At 41.1% G+C, this 19,898-nt stretch overlaps 1 protein-coding gene and 1 long non-coding RNA gene across 3 annotated transcripts in view; one reads left to right on the plus strand and one right to left on the minus strand.

Moving 5' to 3' along the window:
• Positions 1-19,898, plus strand: part of LOC133488531 (neurocan core protein-like) — a 60,229-nt gene that overhangs the window by 33,268 nt on the left and 7,063 nt on the right. The window contains exons 7-15 of one of the 2 annotated variants that reach the window (XM_061796483.1): positions 939-1,223; positions 3,541-3,666; positions 5,177-5,257; positions 5,331-5,479; positions 5,658-5,826; positions 7,753-8,769; positions 14,678-14,788; positions 18,929-19,042; positions 19,510-19,561. In XM_061796483.1, the coding sequence (XP_061652467.1) occupies positions 939-1,223; positions 3,541-3,666; positions 5,177-5,257; positions 5,331-5,479; positions 5,658-5,826; positions 7,753-8,769; positions 14,678-14,788; positions 18,929-19,042; positions 19,510-19,561 (2,104 nt within the window). Of the gene's footprint in view, positions 1-938; positions 1,224-3,540; positions 3,667-5,176; positions 5,258-5,330; positions 5,480-5,655; positions 5,827-7,752; positions 8,770-14,677; positions 14,789-18,928; positions 19,043-19,509; positions 19,562-19,898 lie in introns of both variants that reach the window. The other variant, XM_061796484.1, reaches the window with a different exon arrangement.
• On the minus strand, positions 738-11,766 carry LOC133488535 (uncharacterized). Its single transcript, XR_009791681.1, has 4 exons — positions 11,639-11,766; positions 5,162-5,465; positions 1,264-1,311; positions 738-1,160 (listed from the first exon to the last, which is right to left on the minus strand). It is a non-coding gene; the product is annotated as an uncharacterized LOC133488535 (long non-coding RNA).

Below are 19,898 nucleotides of genomic sequence, written 5' to 3' on the forward strand. Positions count from 1 at the left end.
ACTCCATACAGCCGGGGCCGGGATTTAAACCCCATCTGGCACTCTGAGCCAGATGTGCTAACCAGTAGGTCACCATGCCGCCGGTTCAAGTCAGCCCTTCAAAATTACTTTGACTATACTTGTGTGTGCTATGTCGTGATAATTTTTGTTCCCGGCATTTCAGAAATGTTTACATGAGGGAGAAAGTCTGTGCTGGCACAGCTGTGTGTAGTGGTATGGCTTTCCGACTCAGTATTCACGACACAAAATCAGCCACCGTAATTCACCACTTGCCTGTGCTAAATTATCCCATCTGCCTATACTCATCCCACAGCAGGAAAATTGAACTGCGCAGCATTTTATAGAATTTGGCATACACAATCCTGGTTGCGCAAACCTTGAGGATATCAGGTCCTTTACACTTTCACTTTTCTGTGTGTGTTCAAATGCGTTTACAATGTTTTCAAGAATTATTTGTGATAAGTTTAAATGTGTTCAAAGTTTTTGGGAGTGGTCAAACGATATATAAAAAACAGTTTTTTTTAAATTTGGTCTCTATGTTTTTGGCTTTTCACCTATTGTGGGTGTATCTGGAATGTATCCCCTGCAATAAACTGTGGTTCACTGTATTTATTTCATCAGTAAGAAATGACTAAATGTCTGTCCACAATCTATCCAAAAGCCCAACTCACATGAGCAAACCACATGACTGCAGTAGTGACATTCAGAAAGAGTGTTTATTTATAGTCAATGCACACCTTCCTGCTACTGCGGCGCTTGCTGTTCAACGTGCTGCTAAAAATAGTCCACTATTTGTGCCTCAACAGGGACAATTGGTAAAAAAGTATAAGAAACATGTTTTTCTTCCCCCCTTACTGTGTCAAACCTTTTGAATGCAGGTATTAAATGAGCTCCTGTCTAGTGTCGATCTGTCTTTCTATTCTATTTCCGGCCTGTAGGCGAAGTGTTTCACGCCTCGGTTCCTGGCAGGTTGTCTCTGTCTTCAGCATCAGACCGATGCGTGTCCCTGGGGGGCCAGCTGGCCACTATGGGGCAGCTTTATCTGGCATGGAAGGCCGGCCTGGATAGCTGCGCCCCGGGTTGGCTCTCCGACGGCAGCGTCCGCTACCCGGTCAGCCTCCCTCGCCTGGACTGCGGAGGGAACAAGCCTGGAGTCCACACTGTCACGCCAAACATCACAAGTGACAACATCACAGCGCTGTATGATGCATACTGCTACAGAGGTATTGTGGGAGGAGATAATCTGATTCATTTTAAAAGTACTTTTCCACAGCAGGACTCACCACCCACCACGTTTCCAGCTCCTTCTCGCTAGTAAAAAACAAACAAACAAACAAACAAACAAAAACTGCATCATTTCATCAATTCAATTTGATCAGTATTGCCACACTATTGCACACTTTATATTGCAAATGACACAGTATGTTGTGTATGTATAAATGTATATATATATATTTTGTACTAAAGTACTAAAAAAAAGTACTAGACTGACTCACGCTGTGTTTTTTATCATACAACAGTGGTGCCTTGAGATACGAGTGACCTGACCTACGAGTTTTTCGAGTTAGTCTTTTTTTTTTTTTTTTTTTTGCTTTGACTTGCAAGTAAATATTTGAGATACAAACACTGTATTGTGGCAGTGAACTCAACTCTACTCACTTCCCAACAAGCATAACGTGAACAATTCTTCAAAAAAGAATATGCAAGCAGTTTAATGCCACTCCCAGTTGAAGTTTACTGTCAAACTAAACATAAAAAAGAGAATTACATCTTCTGTATTTAAAACAACCATATACTGTAGCTTTGCCATAAAAAAAATCTGTTTAGCTTAATGCTAACAAACAGGTTAGCGAATAGCATTGATGTCCTCTAAAACCTTTGAAGCAACGTATATTTGAACACAAATGGCGGAGAAACACATGTAGATGGGTAATGTAACAATACTCATAGGCAGTGTTCAATGAACGAAAGTTCATAAACTAGTTAACATTTTGTGGAACGTGAACTGAACTTAGTTCATTTCTGCCTGATGAACGTAATTGAGAACGCGTTCATTCTGGCATTAAACAACGATTTTCGAACAAAGGTTCATTTTCATTCAAGAGTGCCAGGTGTTGCTAGGGAGCTCCAGGACAAAACCAGTCTGAACTCATTATATACGAGCCTTCATGTCGGGGGATAAACGCAACCGATTCAGTGCAGCCACGTCCGCCGTTCAGGCATGCACGTCGCAGCTGCGTGAGAATGCAAAGTGCATTCAGGGACACTGCGTAAATGGGAGGGAAAGTGTTCTTCGGTGGTTCTAAAATACAGTACATATTTGTAAAGATTGGTTAGTCGTTAAAATATTATTTGTATCAGAATGCTTTAGTTAAAACTGTTTTTCCTCATGTTTTTAGATTGTAGGGAGAAAGCTGCAGCTGGCTACTAATGTGGACTGAATGGGTAGGAGCAATGGTAAAATGAAATACCAGTATTTTAAGGGGAATAGCCCATCAGCAACATATTGAGAAAAAACAAAAAAGAACTATGAACCTGTTCATTTTTAAAATGTTGAACTTACTTCAGAATTATGAACTCAACTAGTTCATTTTTGGAACAGTGAACTGAACTTTGAACTAGTTCAAAATGAACCTTTCCAACACTGCTCATAGGCATATATACTTAAACCTTGACAAATATTACTGCCGCTTACAGAGAAGTGACCATCTTCAAGACGCCCTGTATATGCGGATGTTTTTATCATACTGCCCCCAGGTGGCCAATGTGCATACTCCAGAAGGAGCAGAACAATATCTATTGAATTGATGTAAAAAATGTGGCAGAAGCTGTTTAATTGTTTAAATTCTATTTAATTGCCACTTCTGTAGGTTTTTATTATGCACAATATTATAGAATTTTATTTTTATTTTTCAAAAACAAAACACTTTTTTGGGGGGGCTGGAACTGACTAAAGGTGATTCCATTCATTTCAATGGGGAAATATGATTACAGTGTTTTGACCGAGTGTTTTTACAAAAAGCTGTATCTCAAGGCACCCCTTCACACTTTACATTTAATACAATTGGTAATAGTAACAATTAGTTAATGTTCTGTAGATTAATAAAAACTTAAAAATAATTCAGATATGATCATTGCTAAAACAATACATTAAAGGAGGACCCAAAACCTTTGGACAGTACTGCAGTTGTGCGTTGTTTGAGCGATTGGCTGCTGACATAAGCTATTCAATGACGAGGAAAATAATAAGTAGGTAGTTTTAAATGTCCTTGACAGTCCAAAAGCCTTCACTCTAAGCAGGCTTAGAGGCTGTGGAAGCCTTGAATTCTGTCTGTAATAACAATGACAGTACATGCCACAGCCAGTGTTGTAGCTATGGCAACAATTGATCCTGAGCTAGATCTTCACACTGTCATGCAACTGTGAAATAGCTGGATTGACACAAACAGAGGAAGGATTTACTTCAGCAGGTTTTTATGCTCTATATTGGCTGAAAATATTATAGTGAGTTGTCATTTTTTAAAATCTTTATTTCTGTAGGTAAAGTGGAGAACACAGACGCCATCTCTCAGATCTACACTTCCCTGTGGAAGCCCTGGAGCTACCTCACAGACTCCAGTACCGCATCTGCAGCAACAGAGAGCCCACCAACCATTACTGCTAGAGGTTTAATATTTGTTCCTTATCACATCTTTAACAGCTGATTCATCAATTCATCAAATGCAGATTTAAGAGATTTTTTGCACATACATTACCAGTCAAAAGTTTGAAGAAAGCTTCTCATTTACAAGCATAAGAAGGTGTGTCCAAACTTTTGCCTGGTTATGTAGATCAATGTAGGATTGGTGGAAAGTAATGAAGTACAAATACTTTGTTTCTGTATTTAAGTCGATTTTTAGGGTATTGGTCCTTACTTTGTCAAAATAGGCGCTTTACTTTTGTCAACCTCTGTGGATGATGACATAATGTAAAAATTACATAAATAGAGAGAGGTAGTCAACTGTGGAGGAGATCTTGGGGACTGATAAGGTGGGAAATAAAAGAACAACATGGAGGAACGTGAACCAGGGAGCATTGACAACTCTGAAAACTGATACAGAAAAGTAACATTCCCCATCCATGGCTTTATTTAAGTTAATTCAAAACTACCCGCTTTCATAGAATCTGAAAAAACAACAACTTTTTTTTCCACTAATCATTAGCTAATTTATCATTTTTTAGCAAAGCTATGGTAATATATTTTTTATTCTTCTCAGTACAAGTCCCATGTAAGTTGATAAAAGAGAGAAATTATTTTGTGTGCAGTTTTTTTTTCATTGTGCCAAGTTTTCAAAAGGATATTGTACTCTATATAAATGACAGCAAAACAAATTTTTTTTTAATTTTTGCTTTTGTATTTAAAGTCCAGATAAAGAAAAAATATAGTACATGTCTTCTAAATTTGACACACCACAGAGAAGAGTTGTTACCAAGCCTGCCAAATTTCAATGATTAAAAAAATTGCCAAATATATAAAATGAGGCTTCAAAATCGCGAAAAATCAAGTTGTTGCCATCGCTCTCAAACGCCGTTGCCGTGTCTTCTGAATGCATAAAGCCACGCCCCCTGATAAATGGATGCTTCTTTAGCTGGCATCTTTCTTATACGTACACATCCCTACTACATGTTTGAGCTACGAAAATACCGTATATCCCCTTTGCTGGAATGTATATTTTTTTAACACGGCGAGAACGAGGCACTCTAAAATGGCCTCACCAATGCTAAGCCCCCATCCACACACTGGCTGTCACATCCGACTACGCACACTTACGCCCAACAATGAGGCGCTCTAAAGTGTCCATGCTAGTGAACTAAAAAGCGGAAAACTGAAACGGGGAAAAACATTTTTAACAATATATGTCCACAATTCGGCGCTACAGTACTGTACGTATTTTTCAATGTTTGCACATTTTCAGCAATTATCTTTAAACATGGATAATATATTTAGAAAGAAATCTCTGAAACAAATTTCCCACTTTGCTTAAGTACAGGAGTTGAATCAATACCAGTCTTTTTGCACAAGTATCTGTTGTTCTCTTTAAGTACAATGCGAGTACATTTGCATTCTGTGTGTATGAAATGTTGCTTTTTGTATGATCTGATTGTGATTACTTTTTGTCACCTCTGGGATCCTCAGGTGATAGTGACCATTCTCCGTCCAACTGGACCGGACTGGTAGACCTTGAGGAGGAGGAGTCCCTTCTTGGCATCAATGCTTGTAAGCCCACTTGAAGACATCTTGCTCGCACTGATGCCCAAACCATTCGGATAAATACATACTGTGTTCCCAGCTTCAGACCCATGGTCCTCAGAGTCTTCAGAGTCATACGTAAGCCTTCAGGTATTTCCGGGCCAAAGCATCGACTGGGGAGAACCATTTCAGCCCGATTCGACTGAGTTTCTCCGACCTTCTGTTTTTCCAACGCCTGCTGAGAAGAAGGTCAGTCTTTTATTCACGCCTTCTGAGTATCGACATTTGATTACATTTATTTGTTCTGCTATGAGGATAAATAACAATAGATTAGATTAGACCGATGATTCTCAAAGTCCTGCTAGTGGTACCAATTGAAATTGAAATTGGAAGTAAAGCTTCATCTGTGAATATGAACTGAATCCAGGTCATCTCAGGAATTGTCAAATCCTTTTGGAAGCCTTGGAACTACCTAGTCGGAACTGGTGTTGGTGGTGAGGAAACAACTGGAACGCCCAAGGGAGCGGTGGGTGAAATAGATGTGAAAAATAAGACGAAGCAGGATGAAGAAAATTTGACCAGTACAGCCTTACCAGGTAGGTACTTTGATGTTTAGTTTTGAGTTTATGCCTTTGTGGCTTCAAGTAATACATTTTCCAAGCACATTAACTGTAATAATAAGATAAGTGTTTTAGGTAAAGACATAAGCATAATCCATCCATCTATTTTCTGAGCCGCTTATCCTCACTAGGGTCGCGGGAGTGCTGGAGCCTATCCCAGCTATCTTCGGGCAGGAGGCGGGGTACACCCTGGACTGGTTGCCAGCCAATCGCAGGGCACACATAAACAAACAACCATTCACACTCACATTCAATCCTATGGGCAATTTAGAGTTTTCAATAAACCTACCACGCATGTTTTTGGGATGTGGGAGGAAACCGGAGTGCCCGGAGAAAACCCACGCAGGCACGGGGAGAACATGCAAACTGCACACAGGCGGGGCCAGGGATTGAACCCCGGTCCTCAGAAGTGTGAGGCTGAGGCTCTAACCAGTCGTCCACCGTGCCGCCCATAAGCATAATAAAAACGGAAATTAATAATTCAGAACAGAGTAAAGTCTTTTGCTTTAGATTATGCAAAGAACACATGAAGCCCTTATTATTGTTATCAATCATCTGTGGTTTGCCTGTTTCAAATGTCAAAATAGCTTCAGGGGTGAAATACAGTAATGAGTGGTTTATATTTTAACAATATTGTTATGTTTTGGGATTATGTTTTAGGATAACAGTTGTGTTTAATGTGCAAAAGAACGAATACAGAGAAATGTAACGGAGTTTATCGAAAAATTAATAAATAAAATCCTCTTGGCTGGCGCTATTCTTGTCATGCAGCGCTGTCATTTCTGTAAATGTCTTTCTCAAGGTGGCAATTAGGGACAGTTAATATTAGCTATTCCCAACATTATTTTGTGTGGAGAACATCTTTTAACCTGAAAGCTGGCAGTTCACAGAGAAATTGTATCATTATCTTCTTTGTTTGCATTTTGTCAGGTCTGGATGGCTGAACATATTCAAAATGTTTAAGTGGGATATGATTACAAATAAAATCCTTTCTGAGATTTTCAATTCAAATCTGAAGAAACCTGTAAGGCTTTTGTCTCGTTCTTTGTGTTTCTCATTGCAGAGAGCTTTTGGGTCTTTCCATGATTGTGGAACCTTGTGGTGTTCAAAGACAATATTTAGTGTATTTCAATACAACCTTTCCCTGTGAGAAACACAATTAATATTTTTCTGGCAGGCCAGCAGTTTCCCCCCCCCCAAAAAAGGTTGTTTCACATTGTAGACTACTTCAGGTGTAATAGTGCCATAGACTTGCTCCATTGACTTGACGCTTTCAGGATTTGTATCTGGCTGACTTTTTGCTGGCATGGACCCCAACCTGGGCCAGATAAATTTGGGGTCCTGCCCCATCCTGCCCCATCCTCTGCGTCCAACAATTTAATTCAAATGCTTAAGTCAAAATACAGTAAGTTAATTTTGTGGAGAAAATAAATCAAACCCCAAGAGGAAAAAGAGGCTGGAGTCCGAGCTGGATTTTATTCTTGAAGGTATGTCCATCTCGGAAAGACTAGAAAAACATGGGCTTATATGCAAAAATTAGGAACAAGCCCCTTTCTGACCATATTTGGCCAAAGCTGTCTTAATTTGTCTGGAACTCAGGACTGTGTGGACGATTTTAATTCATATTTTACATGTTTACTGAGGCACCATAGAGCCAATATAACATCCCAAATACTAGAGAAAGTTGGTTTGGTAAACTATGGCACCTTTAATAATGTCCCAAGTATTACTGATTGTGTGGGTCACTTGTTTTTACTGGTATCCTGTCTAGACTTTGATGTCTGTGTTTTTATTTAATGGTGTCACACTTCCTTTAGTTTAACACTTCTTTGAGTTGCCTCTGTTCTTCTTCTGCCACAGTTCTTAAGTTCCTCTTTTCTTGACCCTCCTGACCATCTGCAGGTTCCTTTTCTTGGGGAAGTTCAGTTTCCATTGGTGCCTCCCAGGATGATGCAACCTCAGCCAACGAAAAATCATCCACTCCTCTGACATCTTTTTCCACTGCCTCCAATACTTCCTTAACTACCGAGGCAACCATCAATGAGGAAAGTCCACAGAGGCGTCTGTCCACTACCTCCACCCTGGCCACTGAAACCACTTCATCTAGCGGGGAAACCTGGGTCCGCGTAGATGTCGAGACCACAACCCAGTCCAGTGACAAGAAGGAGGTTACGGTGACGTCCCGAGCCAGCTCCAGAGGTGGACGAGGTAGGGGGAAGAAGAACAGAGGGGAGGAAAAGAGCAGAGGAGAAGACAAGGGAAGAGGAGAGGATGAAGGAAGTGGTGAGATTACAGCTGCGCAGGCCAAAGGTGAGATTCAAGTCTCGCGACGCCCAGTCGGAACCAGTAAACCAAGAGAAAGGTCCAGGTCTAGAGAAAGAGGTCACAGGAAAGGACAGACCACTACCACCACCCCTACCACCACTCCTGGCCTCATTGCGATGTCCTCCTCATCTCCGATTTTTGACCCCAAACTCCTGTCCACCGTTTCGACTGAAACCCAATCCCCATCTGTCCAAGCAGACTTGGAGCCCTCCGCTTCTTCAGCCCCAAGCTCATCATCCACTACTTCATCCTTTTCAACGTCAACCGCAACTCTCACCCCGTCTCCATCGCCATCCCAGTCGGCACCATTTTTCTCCCCTTCAGCAGCATCATCTCCAGCGACAACGGTTGAATCAGTAGGCCCTCCTCAGTTTCCTCCCTCAGACAACCAGAACAGCTCTGCTAACCCCGTGGCACTGCTGGACTGGGTGCCAGTTGAGAGCGTGCCGGTTCTGAACGTCTCTCTGGATTCTCCTCCAGAAGAGGAGGAGCCCGCCTGGTCCCAGACTGTGGGCTCAGGGTCCCCGTTACCGGGCAACATGGAGGAGGAGAGCAGCAGGTTCAATGTCAGCACCGTCACTCTGGTCCCAGCTGGTGAGCACTGATGTCCTGCTTTAATTCCATCTCCTTATTATTATTATCTCAATTGACCTAACCTTTTGCAATGATGCATGATTTAATATACTGGACATTACCTTTTTAATTAATGGTTTATTGAACAGGGACAATGCTCATAATAAACATTGCTGTGAAAGGGCCAGATTTTCTATCTGTCGTCCCTGGATAAATGTTCAAAAGTCATCCTAAAAAAACAGAATATAAACAGAAAATAAAATTGAAATTACTGTACCAGGTTATTCAACATTGTTAAACATGCAGAACAATAATAACAAGAATCCTACATTCACAGGTACTATTCAAATCATGTAACATTCAGGCGCATAATACAAAACAAACAAATAAAAGGGATATTCATCCTAGAACTATGGACTGAAAGAGCCTCACTGAAGCATACAAAGCAGAAGAAGAGGCACAGACATAAAAAGCTTTCATAGTACATAAAATACAGCACATACATCATAAATGTTTAATCACATAGTTTAATACACATCTTTGTATAATTTTTTTAGAATTCAAAATAGCCACACTTGAATTTAATCATGTTACAAACGCATATACGGAATATGGAAATTATATGGGAATGGTCTATTTCTCTCTTGCTGTGCAATTATGACGAATGCTTACATTTAGGTCAAGATTATTGCTCTAGCATTTATTTATGAAACAGTCAATCATCAGATTGCGAAAATAATTGTAATAATTTGTCCTTAACAAAGCATATCTGCTCGTTATTAGTGAGCGTGGACTAGTTGGTAACTGTGGGTACCAAAAGGCCGGATATTAGATGCTTGTTTGACAAAGTCAACTCTAATTTCTTCTGTTGGAAGATGGTTTATATTTATTTTAAAGGGAGAGTATTGTGGGGAAAACAAGTTGGGTTCTCTAGAGCGCTTGACAATCCATCAAATGTGATGATTCGGGTTGGACTTAGGCATTCGGTATTTTTTGTGAGCTGCTTTTTTTTAACCGAAAATCTGTCTCTCAGCAAGCTTTTCTGATTTTGGCCCGTAAAAGACAAAAAGTAAGCAGAGCTGCAGTGTTGTTGGGTGCCCAGATCAGCATTAGCTTACAGTGCCATCACCATTGATTTATGATAATCAGCAGATGTGGAGATGTTGACTAGGTGATGGGGTGTTTCTGATGAGTATTTGTGTCTGGCCGTGTGTCTGCTGCATGCGCCACATGCCTCATCGACACACTAATTGACAAAGCGTAATTCGGCGGCTTGGTGATGAGGTGCCGCTTCGTGTTTTAACACCAGTCCGGAGTGATAGTCTGTGTGAATGATCTGCAACCATTTCAAGGTTCATCTGATTAGGCGTAGAAGAGTAAATAATGTAGCTGTTGATTGTTTTGCTGCCAAATAATGAACCTCACACGGTCGCCTCCTGAAGGCAGATGGTCTAGCTGTCAAACATGACTTGTCCCTGATGAGCTATGATATGTGTGTGTGTGTGTACCTAATGTGGGAATCATCAATATGTGAGTAGGTCAATGAGGCAAAAAGGTAATAAATAGGAATTTATGGTAATGGCCCTCATCTGTAATTGTTATAACCAGCTATAAATTCAAAATACAATTCCAGTTCCAGGGTTTATCTCTGAAGATTGCCTTTTCATTTCCTCCCTGTCACCACTTCATAGCTTCAAAATAATACAGTGTTAACCCGTGGCTGTATTCTCATCAAAAAGGGTGAGACCACCTTTCCGTCATTGTAGACAATCTGCTGATTAAGTCTGTATCTCAGCGGAGCTGCCGGCTGGCTTTTCCACTTAATTTTTACTTGATAATGAGCACGCTGGTCGGAAACACCCTATCACCTGCCAGTTGAAATCCTCATGGGGCATGGTGACATCCTACATTTCTATGGTGATTACTTTGTACCTCTGCAGCGAGTATGTCAAAGCTACCAACTGGCGGTAAGAGGGGAGAACAGCTGTAAATCGCATCGACGAGCGAGCCCTCGGGGAGAGAAACCGACTGTGGCTGCTTGTGGTCGGGATGAAGGTTGATTGATTGAGCGGTCTACCCCAGAGATATGCAGGCAGAGGGCCGTAAACACACAAACGCTGATATCTTAACCACACAAACTCAAGATGGGGATGGATGAGCTTGCAAGGGAGCGGGGAAGGGTAATGGCTTTCCTCGAACCCTGGTTGTTGGGGTGCAGGTTGTGTTTGCTCATCGTCACTTCATCAGTCAGTTGCTTGATGGCAGGGCGTGGAGAAAACAACAGCGATCAAGAGGCATGACGAGGCAAACAAAACGCTGGTAATAAATTTTTTTGGGGTGGGGGTGGGGGGGCACAGAGGGGCCAAGCACCTTTTCGATTGGCTGATTGGCTAAGTGCTGCATTCACTTGACCAAGGTGCGGTTGAAAACATCACACTACAGGTTCAGTACATTTTGCTATCCAATGTGAAAAACAATACTGACTTTTTAAAATAACCGAATTTCCTGTTTGTTTGTAATGAAGACCCAGAATTCAGGTTAAGAAACGTTATTGACAGATTTCCAGCAAAAGCAAGACAATAATAAAATAAATAACAATGAATTAACATCAGTAAACAATAAACAAGAGCAAAATCAGCACCCGATTCCTCCTCTGACAGCTTGCAAAAGGGGGGATGAGGAGCACATCCCTTAGATATCAACGTTATCGTAGGGATTTTTATTGTAGTAGTACTAGTCTGTGATAATCACAGCCAGCTGGTCGATTTACCTTAAATACAAGTGTAAAGCCGGCAGTCGGGATATGGGCTTCTGGCACACTCGGTTTGTAACTTCATTACCTGTGACAACATTGTCACGTTCTGCCAATTTAATTGAAATGATAGCTTACCTGAAAGATGCTGGTGTCGCTACGCTCAAAGACTCGAAAGTTGGCAAGCCGAGTCGACACAAAACCGACCTTGCTGAGACGTTTAGTGGAGCTGGGAAAAATAAACACTTTTCGGCTGTTGCTTGTCAGACATTAACACATTTTTTTGCACTACTGTATGACATTTCTGCACTCTATTAGGACAACTAAATGTGAAGCAAAACTACTACTGGGCATTTTGGTGCCACTAGTAGGGTCAAGGAGGCTACTAGTGCACATGCATACTAGGAGGGCCTTGTAGTGTTACGAGTGCAACGCAGTCATTTACTACTAAGATTTAACTGGTTACTATTAAGCCAAAAGTGGCACTAGCAGTGGGAGGGGGAAAAAAAAAAAAGGAAAAATGCTACTCATAAGACACTGTTGTTCTGCACATATGTTGAATTGTCTTACTAGTGAGGACAAAGAGCATAGTAGTACATTCACCTTAAGCTGGACATAAAGGATGTCAAATAAATGCTGAAACGGCTTTCCGTATGTCTGATGTAATGGTCGGCATGTGGCTTACACACACACACACACACACACACATATCCAGTCAATACAGTTCCACGTAAAATGAGTGGACGAATGCCTTAGGGATCACATTTGTCCTTTGTGTATGAATCTATTAGTCTTGTTGTTTGTGTCTGTGGTGTCAGATGCTGCGCAGACCAGAGGACAGTTCAGTCTGTCAGCTCCTCCCGCACGCACTATTGATTTTTCTGCACCACTCACTTTAATGAACAGCCAATCGCGCAAGGTTTATCTTTACAAAGCACACGCTCATAGCTCAGCTTGCCATGTCACTTGATATTTGCCCAGGTGTGCCTTGACCTTGACCGATGTAGAGGGGTTGCAACTCTTGGCCCGGATTGGTGTACTTTAAATTAAATTCAATGAATGAATGCACTTAGCACTGACTTCAATTGGGAAAATAAAGTACTAGTATGTAGAAGTCCTTTCTTTATAATAGTATTGTTGAAGCAAATCACTCTGCAGTGGGCATTGCATTGTGGGATGTGGCAGCCATTATAGGCAAAAAACAAAGTTCCAAGCCTTCCGCGGCCATGCCAAGACTGTTTGTAAACCAAAAATTGTGTGTAACCTGAGGTAATCTTTCTTTTAAAAAAATTGTACAGAAGCGGAATTGTTCATAAACCAGGTCGTTGGTAAACCGAGCTTCCACTGTCCAAGTAAACTGAGTTACAAGCTCAGTCATGGAACGAATAAAACTCAGAAGTCAAAGTACCACTGTAAAGTAGAAACCACCTTTTTGCAGTTCACTATTTACAAATTCACTTTTGGGCATTTTGTTGTTGTTGTTGTTGTAGAACCTATCTTAGCTTTTATGCTCTTTCTAAAACACTGCACCAAGATGGCACCAAACCCCTGGCTAATAGGAAAGTAGTAGTTGGTTCAAGGAAGTATTTTGAAGTCATACATCTCGCCTGACAGAGTTCGTCATATGTTGGGGAGGAGCTTGTTAGCGGAGAGCTGCAAGTGTATTAGTTTGCTCTGCAGAGTGGCTATTAAAAAGAATGCAGTTATTCCTGAGGCATTTCATCTGTAAACCATTTATTTTTAAGGGTATATTAAAATGTTTGGAATCATATTTTGTGGTATATTTTTGGATTAATCTATTAATATAGGCAATTTTAACCATTTTAGGGTGAGCGTAAATTACTCGTGTTTTTTTTGCATATTTCACAGGGGTCTTTTGAGGATCTCACCGTCTTCTGCTGAGTTAGTGGCCTGGAGAATAATCATAGGCTAGTGATTGATTTTCACCCACTGCACGGTGCAAACAACACCACACAAGCCTTTGAATACACGTACACACTGTCAGCGATGGCAGAACAAAGACTCCCAAAGCAGAGCTTCGCGACCAGAATAAACGGGTGGTGCTTTTCAAAGACCCATAGTCGCCATAATGAGCGGTCAAGGGGAGAAACACGTGGTGGTGCGTCAATTGATATGGAAATGTGTAATTGTGGAAACAGACCACACGCATGCACGCATTTAGTGGGTGAATGGCAGGGCCGACACATTCAGCGGGGGGGGGGGGGGGTCTGCTCATTTCTGCCGAGGATGTCTAATGTCTGAAGTTCTCACGCTGCCCGCTACGCTCAGCCGAGCGAGCCGGGGCTTGCTTTCCATATGGTAACCATGACAACGGTGGCTGTGAGTGTTTGGCGAGGTTGAAGCGCTCTGGCTTCTGATCCCGGTGAAAGGAGGCGGAGTGCGAAATGGATATGAGTGTGAAGGAGTTGGTTTTGGCTGAGCTGCCATGATGGCTAATTAGCATTGCATGGCTGCGGGCAGGTTTATTGTTTTTTTTGTTTTTTTTTTTTTAAATATGTTCTATATCTGCCAAACTGCTGCTTGTTGTGAAGTGAGTTGAATTCACTGCCGGCATACAGAACTCCTATCTCAAATTTTTGCTCGCAAGTCAAAGGAGAAACTCGTCCGAAAAATGGCTTGTATCTCGAACAACTCATAGGTTGGGTTACTTCTTTTTGAAGATTCTCTTATATCAGAACTATTTTTAAATTTGATTTTTTATAGTGTATTTGTTTTTATTTTTGTTCTTCAATTGCAATCAAACAGGATTAAACCAAGATTACCAGCCCTTAAGGAACCATTTTTTTCAAAACAGCCAGCACAAAATGCTATTTGTGAAAATGGTTTGTTAATGGTAATAACAATGGAATAAAATGAGATAGTAGTATAAGAAATTCAGCTGAAACTATTTTACAAGTCACAAAAACAAATATGTTTATTTTGAAATGTACTCTAGGGGAAACATTCTGAAATTCCAAGCATCTTTAGAGGTGACCTTTAAAAGGTTATGTAAAAAAAATAACACTTGTTTTGTTTACCCTCTTTTTTCATTACGACAAGCTTATTCTCAATTGATTGGAATTATTTAGCCTCGATAACCATTGTATCAGTCCAGTTAAGTAGCAACCTCTACTCAAATTCCTAACCTCCCTCCCCATGTTGAATTGTTTGTTTCAGTGGAGCCCTGCGTGACAAACCCATGTCTGCATGGAGGCAAGTGCCTTCCTCAAGGAACAGGCTACAGCTGCTACTGCCCACAAGGGTACGCGGGGGAGAACTGCGAGATTGGTGAGTGATGCTTCCACATACACATGCATGTGCACGCACGCACACGCACACACACACACACACACACACACACACACGCACACACACGCACACACACACACACGCACACACACGGCTCCGCACACCAGCATAATAAAGTCGACATTGTGTCAGGCGGTGCAGACTGACAGAAGGCGCTCCAGCAGCGCTCCAACGGCAGGTTAAAGACTTGGGCTGTCCGTCTCGGGGTTCAATACAGAAGGGTGGGGTGCGCCGGGTCAAACATCGGACTGACAGGCTGCCAAACTAGGATGATGTGATGCTCCCTCAAGGTCAAACTGCTGCTATCGCTCACTGACAAGGAATCTTACCCACAAACAAACATTAGAGCAGTTCATTGGCTGTGAACCAGACAAAACATTAGGTACCCCTACCCATTTATCGCATGGATACTTTCCAGACCTACCCACAATTTTTTTTATTTTCCCTTCACATACAGTTCAAACACATTGAAACTTATTTAAACATATCAAAACACGCTTTTAAAAAAAACTAACTGCAAATATAAAAAGGTGTACAAAACTGTACGTATTGTAGTGTCTGTGTGCGTTTAAAAGGCTTTGGCGGCATCTTGCGGCATCTTGGTGTCAAGGAACTATGTTGAAGTGACTTGAGAGCTTCATTTAGACAAACGTAGTGGTAGTTGAGGAGCTTATTTTAGAAAAATAGTAGTGCTTTGGTGCCATCTTGTGGCATCTTGGTGCCAGGATATTACTGTATGTTGAAGGGAATTGAGGAGCTGACTTTAGACAAAAGTAGTGCTTTGCTGCCATCTTGTGGTATCCTTGTGTCAAGGAACTATGTTGAAGTGAATTGAGGAGCTTCTTGAGACATATAGTGACTTGCTGCCATCTTGTGGTATCTTAGTGTTAAGCAACTGTGTTGAAGTGAGTTGAGGAGTTTCAATTAGACAAAAGTAGTGCTTTTCCGTAATTGTGGGGGAACACTGTACTGTAAAAACCCTTAAAAAAATGATGACTTAAAAAAAGTGTCATAGTGGGGGCGCGAAAGATGAACCACAATATAGCGGGGAGCACCGTAGCATCCAATACATCCGAGGTGGTTTCTAATATTTCACTCTACTATGCTGCTAGATCACTGAAATATTAGAAAGACCTCTCAGTACAACAGTATACGCCACTGCGAACCACATCCATAAAAATAAACAAGGAGCATTAATTGCTATGTAAAAGTAGAATGTTTAATACAGGTCTTGTACTGGATGTAATCACATTGTGATGGTGTACTTAATGATGCTTTAGGGATGTTTGTGAGCCATAGTGAAGTCCCACATTAGACACCTGCACAGTCTGTGACACTGGGTATAAATCGGCTTGGTCTGCCTTTAAGGAGCAAACTGGAGTGTTTAATTGGTTCTCTTAAGGCACACTTGACTGATGAAGCAATCATTTCTCAAGGAAGTGAACATGAATGAATAAAATTAACCACAAGTGGTGACATCCTCATTGTCCCACTCGCCTTATTTCCTAAGAACACCATTATGTTTGTGTTTGTTGTCAAGGATGGATGAATGATAAATGTGTATTATGAATGAATGATGGATGGATCAATGGACGATGACTAAATATGACTGAATGATGTTTGATACTGTATATAAATTATGGACAAATGGATAAATAAAAGGTAGATGGTGTATTATTGATGTGTGGTGAATGTATGTGATATACAGTGTGAATAGAAGATGGATGATGGTGATGATGAGTGTATATACAGTATATATGATGAACGGATGATGGATTATTTTATATGATGGATATATTTATGATATGTGATGCAATAATTAATGATGGATGGGTGATAGAATAGATGATGGATGATTGGTGGATGTGGAATTGATGAATATGAAATTCTTGCATAAAATAGATGATGAATGTATGCCATATATATAGATAATAGATGGATTTTTGATGTACACTATTACTGATCTGAATCAGAATCAGAATCATCTTTATTTGCCAAGTATATCCAAAAAACACACAAGGATTTTGATCACTGCTAGAATAGATAATATATATATATATATATATATATATAATGTACATTATGATGGCTGGGTGTATGTGACTGGATACAGTACAGTACATTAATGATGGATGGACTCAATTGTTTTTCATTTAATAGAGGTGAACAAAATTTTTGTGTGTTTAACTGGACCTTTACCCAAAAAAGGTTGTTAGTAGGGCTTAAACATTTCATAGAAGAGACTATCCAGCATCATGAAGTGCTGAATGCGGACTCTTTCAAGTTCAGTGGGCTCCCATGGGTTTAACATCCATCCATCCATCCATTTTCTGAGCCGCTTATCCTCACAAGGGTCGCGGGAGCGCTGGAGCCTATCCCAGCTATCATCGGGCAGGTGGTGGGGTACACCCTGAACTGGTTTCCAGCCAATCGCAGGGCACATACAAACAAACAACCATTCACACCTACGGGCAACCTACCATGCATGTTTTTGGGATGTTGGGGGAAACCTGAGTGCCCGGAGAAATCCCACGCAGGCACAGGGAGAACATGCAAGCTCCACACAGGCGGGGCCGGGAATTGAACCCCGGTCCTCAGAACTGTGAAGCAGACGCTCTAACCAGTCTTTCACCGTGCCACCGGGTTTAACATTATAACTAAAAATGTAACTGACTCACTGGCCTTATCTCAGAAGTCACAAATTAAGGAATGTAAGTAAATAACTATTTTTGACATCTTAATCTAGAAATAATAATGGACTTCACTATTACCCTACTTTGAAAATACAATTTTGTTTAAAGAGCCCTAGTGAGGATAAGCAGTACAGAAAATGGATGGATGGAGCTGCTACATATTGGTGTTTTAACCATTATGAAACATACATAATCAAGTTTTTTAATGTCCATTGTTGGTAATTTTGGGCAGATGTGGCTTAAAACTTATTTTGAGTGGTGGGCTGAGAAATTTGTTAAGCAATATAAGTAAATAACCTTATATCACAGAGCAGGTTACACAGTCAGTTTAGCATTATGATAACAAACACTATAGATTGGCTAAGGAATAGCATCAGTGTTGCGGTGTTATAACCCTTGGACACAAATGACGGAGCAACAAATGTAGACAGCTGACATAATAATACTAATATTACTGCAGTTTACTGAGTCTGTTGTGGAACTTACTCGTGTGTGTGTGTGTCTCTGTCTGTATTATACTGCCCCAGGTGGCTAAGGCCCACACACCAGAAGGAGCAGCACAATGTCCATTGAATTGAAGCATTCATTCATTCATCTTCCGTTCCGCTTATCCGCACTAGGGTCGTGGGCGTGCTGGAGCCTATCCCAGCTACCTTTGGGCGAAAGGCGGGGTACACCCTGAACTGGTCGCCAGCCAATCGCAGGGCACATATAAACAAACAACCATTCACACCTACGGCCAATTTAGAGTCTTCAATTAACCTACCATGCATGTTTTTGGGATGTGGGAGGAAACCGCAGTACCCGGAGAAAACACACGCACGCACGGGGAGAACATGCAAACTCCACACAGGCGAGGCTGGGATTTGAACCCCGGTCCTCAGAACTGTGAGGCAAATGTGCTAACCAGTCATCAACCGTACCACCTGAATTGAAGCAAAAAAAGTACAATTTAAAGTGCTATTTTTCTTATTAATTTTATTTAATTTATTTTTTTCCATTGAGAGTGGAATGGAATAATGGCATTTCCATTCATTTGCTTTTAGTTACAAACATAGTCACGGACTGAATGAAACTCTTCTCTCAATGCATCACTGTATTTGTTATTTGTAAGGAATGAGCATTTAAGCTGCATTTGCACACAGAAGCTATTGTATATTGGAGGTTTTTGAGAGTGTCTCCTTATGTGACACAATGGGTAGGACAAAACAAATGCAAAAAGGGATAAAACTTCCGCTCTTGAACATCAATGTAGTCCTTCGAAGCAAGAACACACATGGCAGAATTGTTTTTGTATTAGTGGCTGAATGTCACACAAATTGACACATTTTCTTCCCTCCACTTACGCAACATCTTTTTTCTCTCTCTCTCTCTCGCTCTCTCTCTCGCTCTCTCTCGCGCTCTCTCTCTTTCTTCCTCCTCGCAGACGTCGACGACTGCCAGTCGGAGCCATGTGAAAATGGAGGTACTTGCATCGACAAGATTGATTCTTTTCTCTGCCTTTGCCTGCCCAGCTATGGAGGAGACACATGTGAGAAAGGTGAGAGGTGAAAAACTGAGCAGGTGCAAATGGACAAACAATGGATTACGTGGTTAAATAATGGGGAAACTGAGATTGTGTACTTTTTCAACTTCACGTGAAGAAGCTAGATCAGTACTTCTGCATTTAGCAGCCTTTTTTTGTTTTTTGTGTGACTAGTTTTGCCCATGTATATACAATTCTGCTTTATGTATGATCTGATAGATTTGAGATGATCTGTTGATGTGCAATGCATATCAAAAGCACAGCCACAATTCTTCTGTAACCTTTGCAGTAGTCAATGGATCCTCCACGTAATTAATGGACATTAAAGATGCAACAGAGAGGAGACGCTGTGTGCTATAAAGGAAAAACCGTCCTTTATGTAGCGCTTCAAATTGCCAAATGACTCTCCTCCCATCTTTACCTTCTACTTTGCTGCTGCTCTTTCAATTAGAATACAAAGAAATCCTTTTTTTCCCTTGCAGACATAGAAGGCTGCGAGCACGGCTGGAGGAAGTTCCACGGCCATTGCTACAGGTAAGAAACTCTTGGTAGCGGTCCCCAACCTTTTATGCACCAGTTATTCAACTCCACCAACACAAATAGTTCCGTATTTCGCTGTATCGCTAATTGGTTAATTGACAGGTGTCCTGGGTGCCTGACTGTAAAAACTAAAATCAACACAACACATAAACAGGTTACAACTATCTTTAAAGTAGACTTTTTTAAATTAAGACCAACCAGAAAAGTAACAAAAATAACAAGTAACAGTATTGTTACATTCTGCCATTTGGTCAAAACGCAGATTGATGATTAGCTACCGTTCTGATAGCAAGCTGCGGTAGCTAGCTAGGCCTCTCAGCCTTGTTTCTGA

Source organism: Phyllopteryx taeniolatus, chromosome 14 (assembly GCF_024500385.1).
Source record: "Phyllopteryx taeniolatus isolate TA_2022b chromosome 14, UOR_Ptae_1.2, whole genome shotgun sequence".
Taxonomy (NCBI): domain Eukaryota; kingdom Metazoa; phylum Chordata; class Actinopteri; order Syngnathiformes; family Syngnathidae; genus Phyllopteryx; species Phyllopteryx taeniolatus.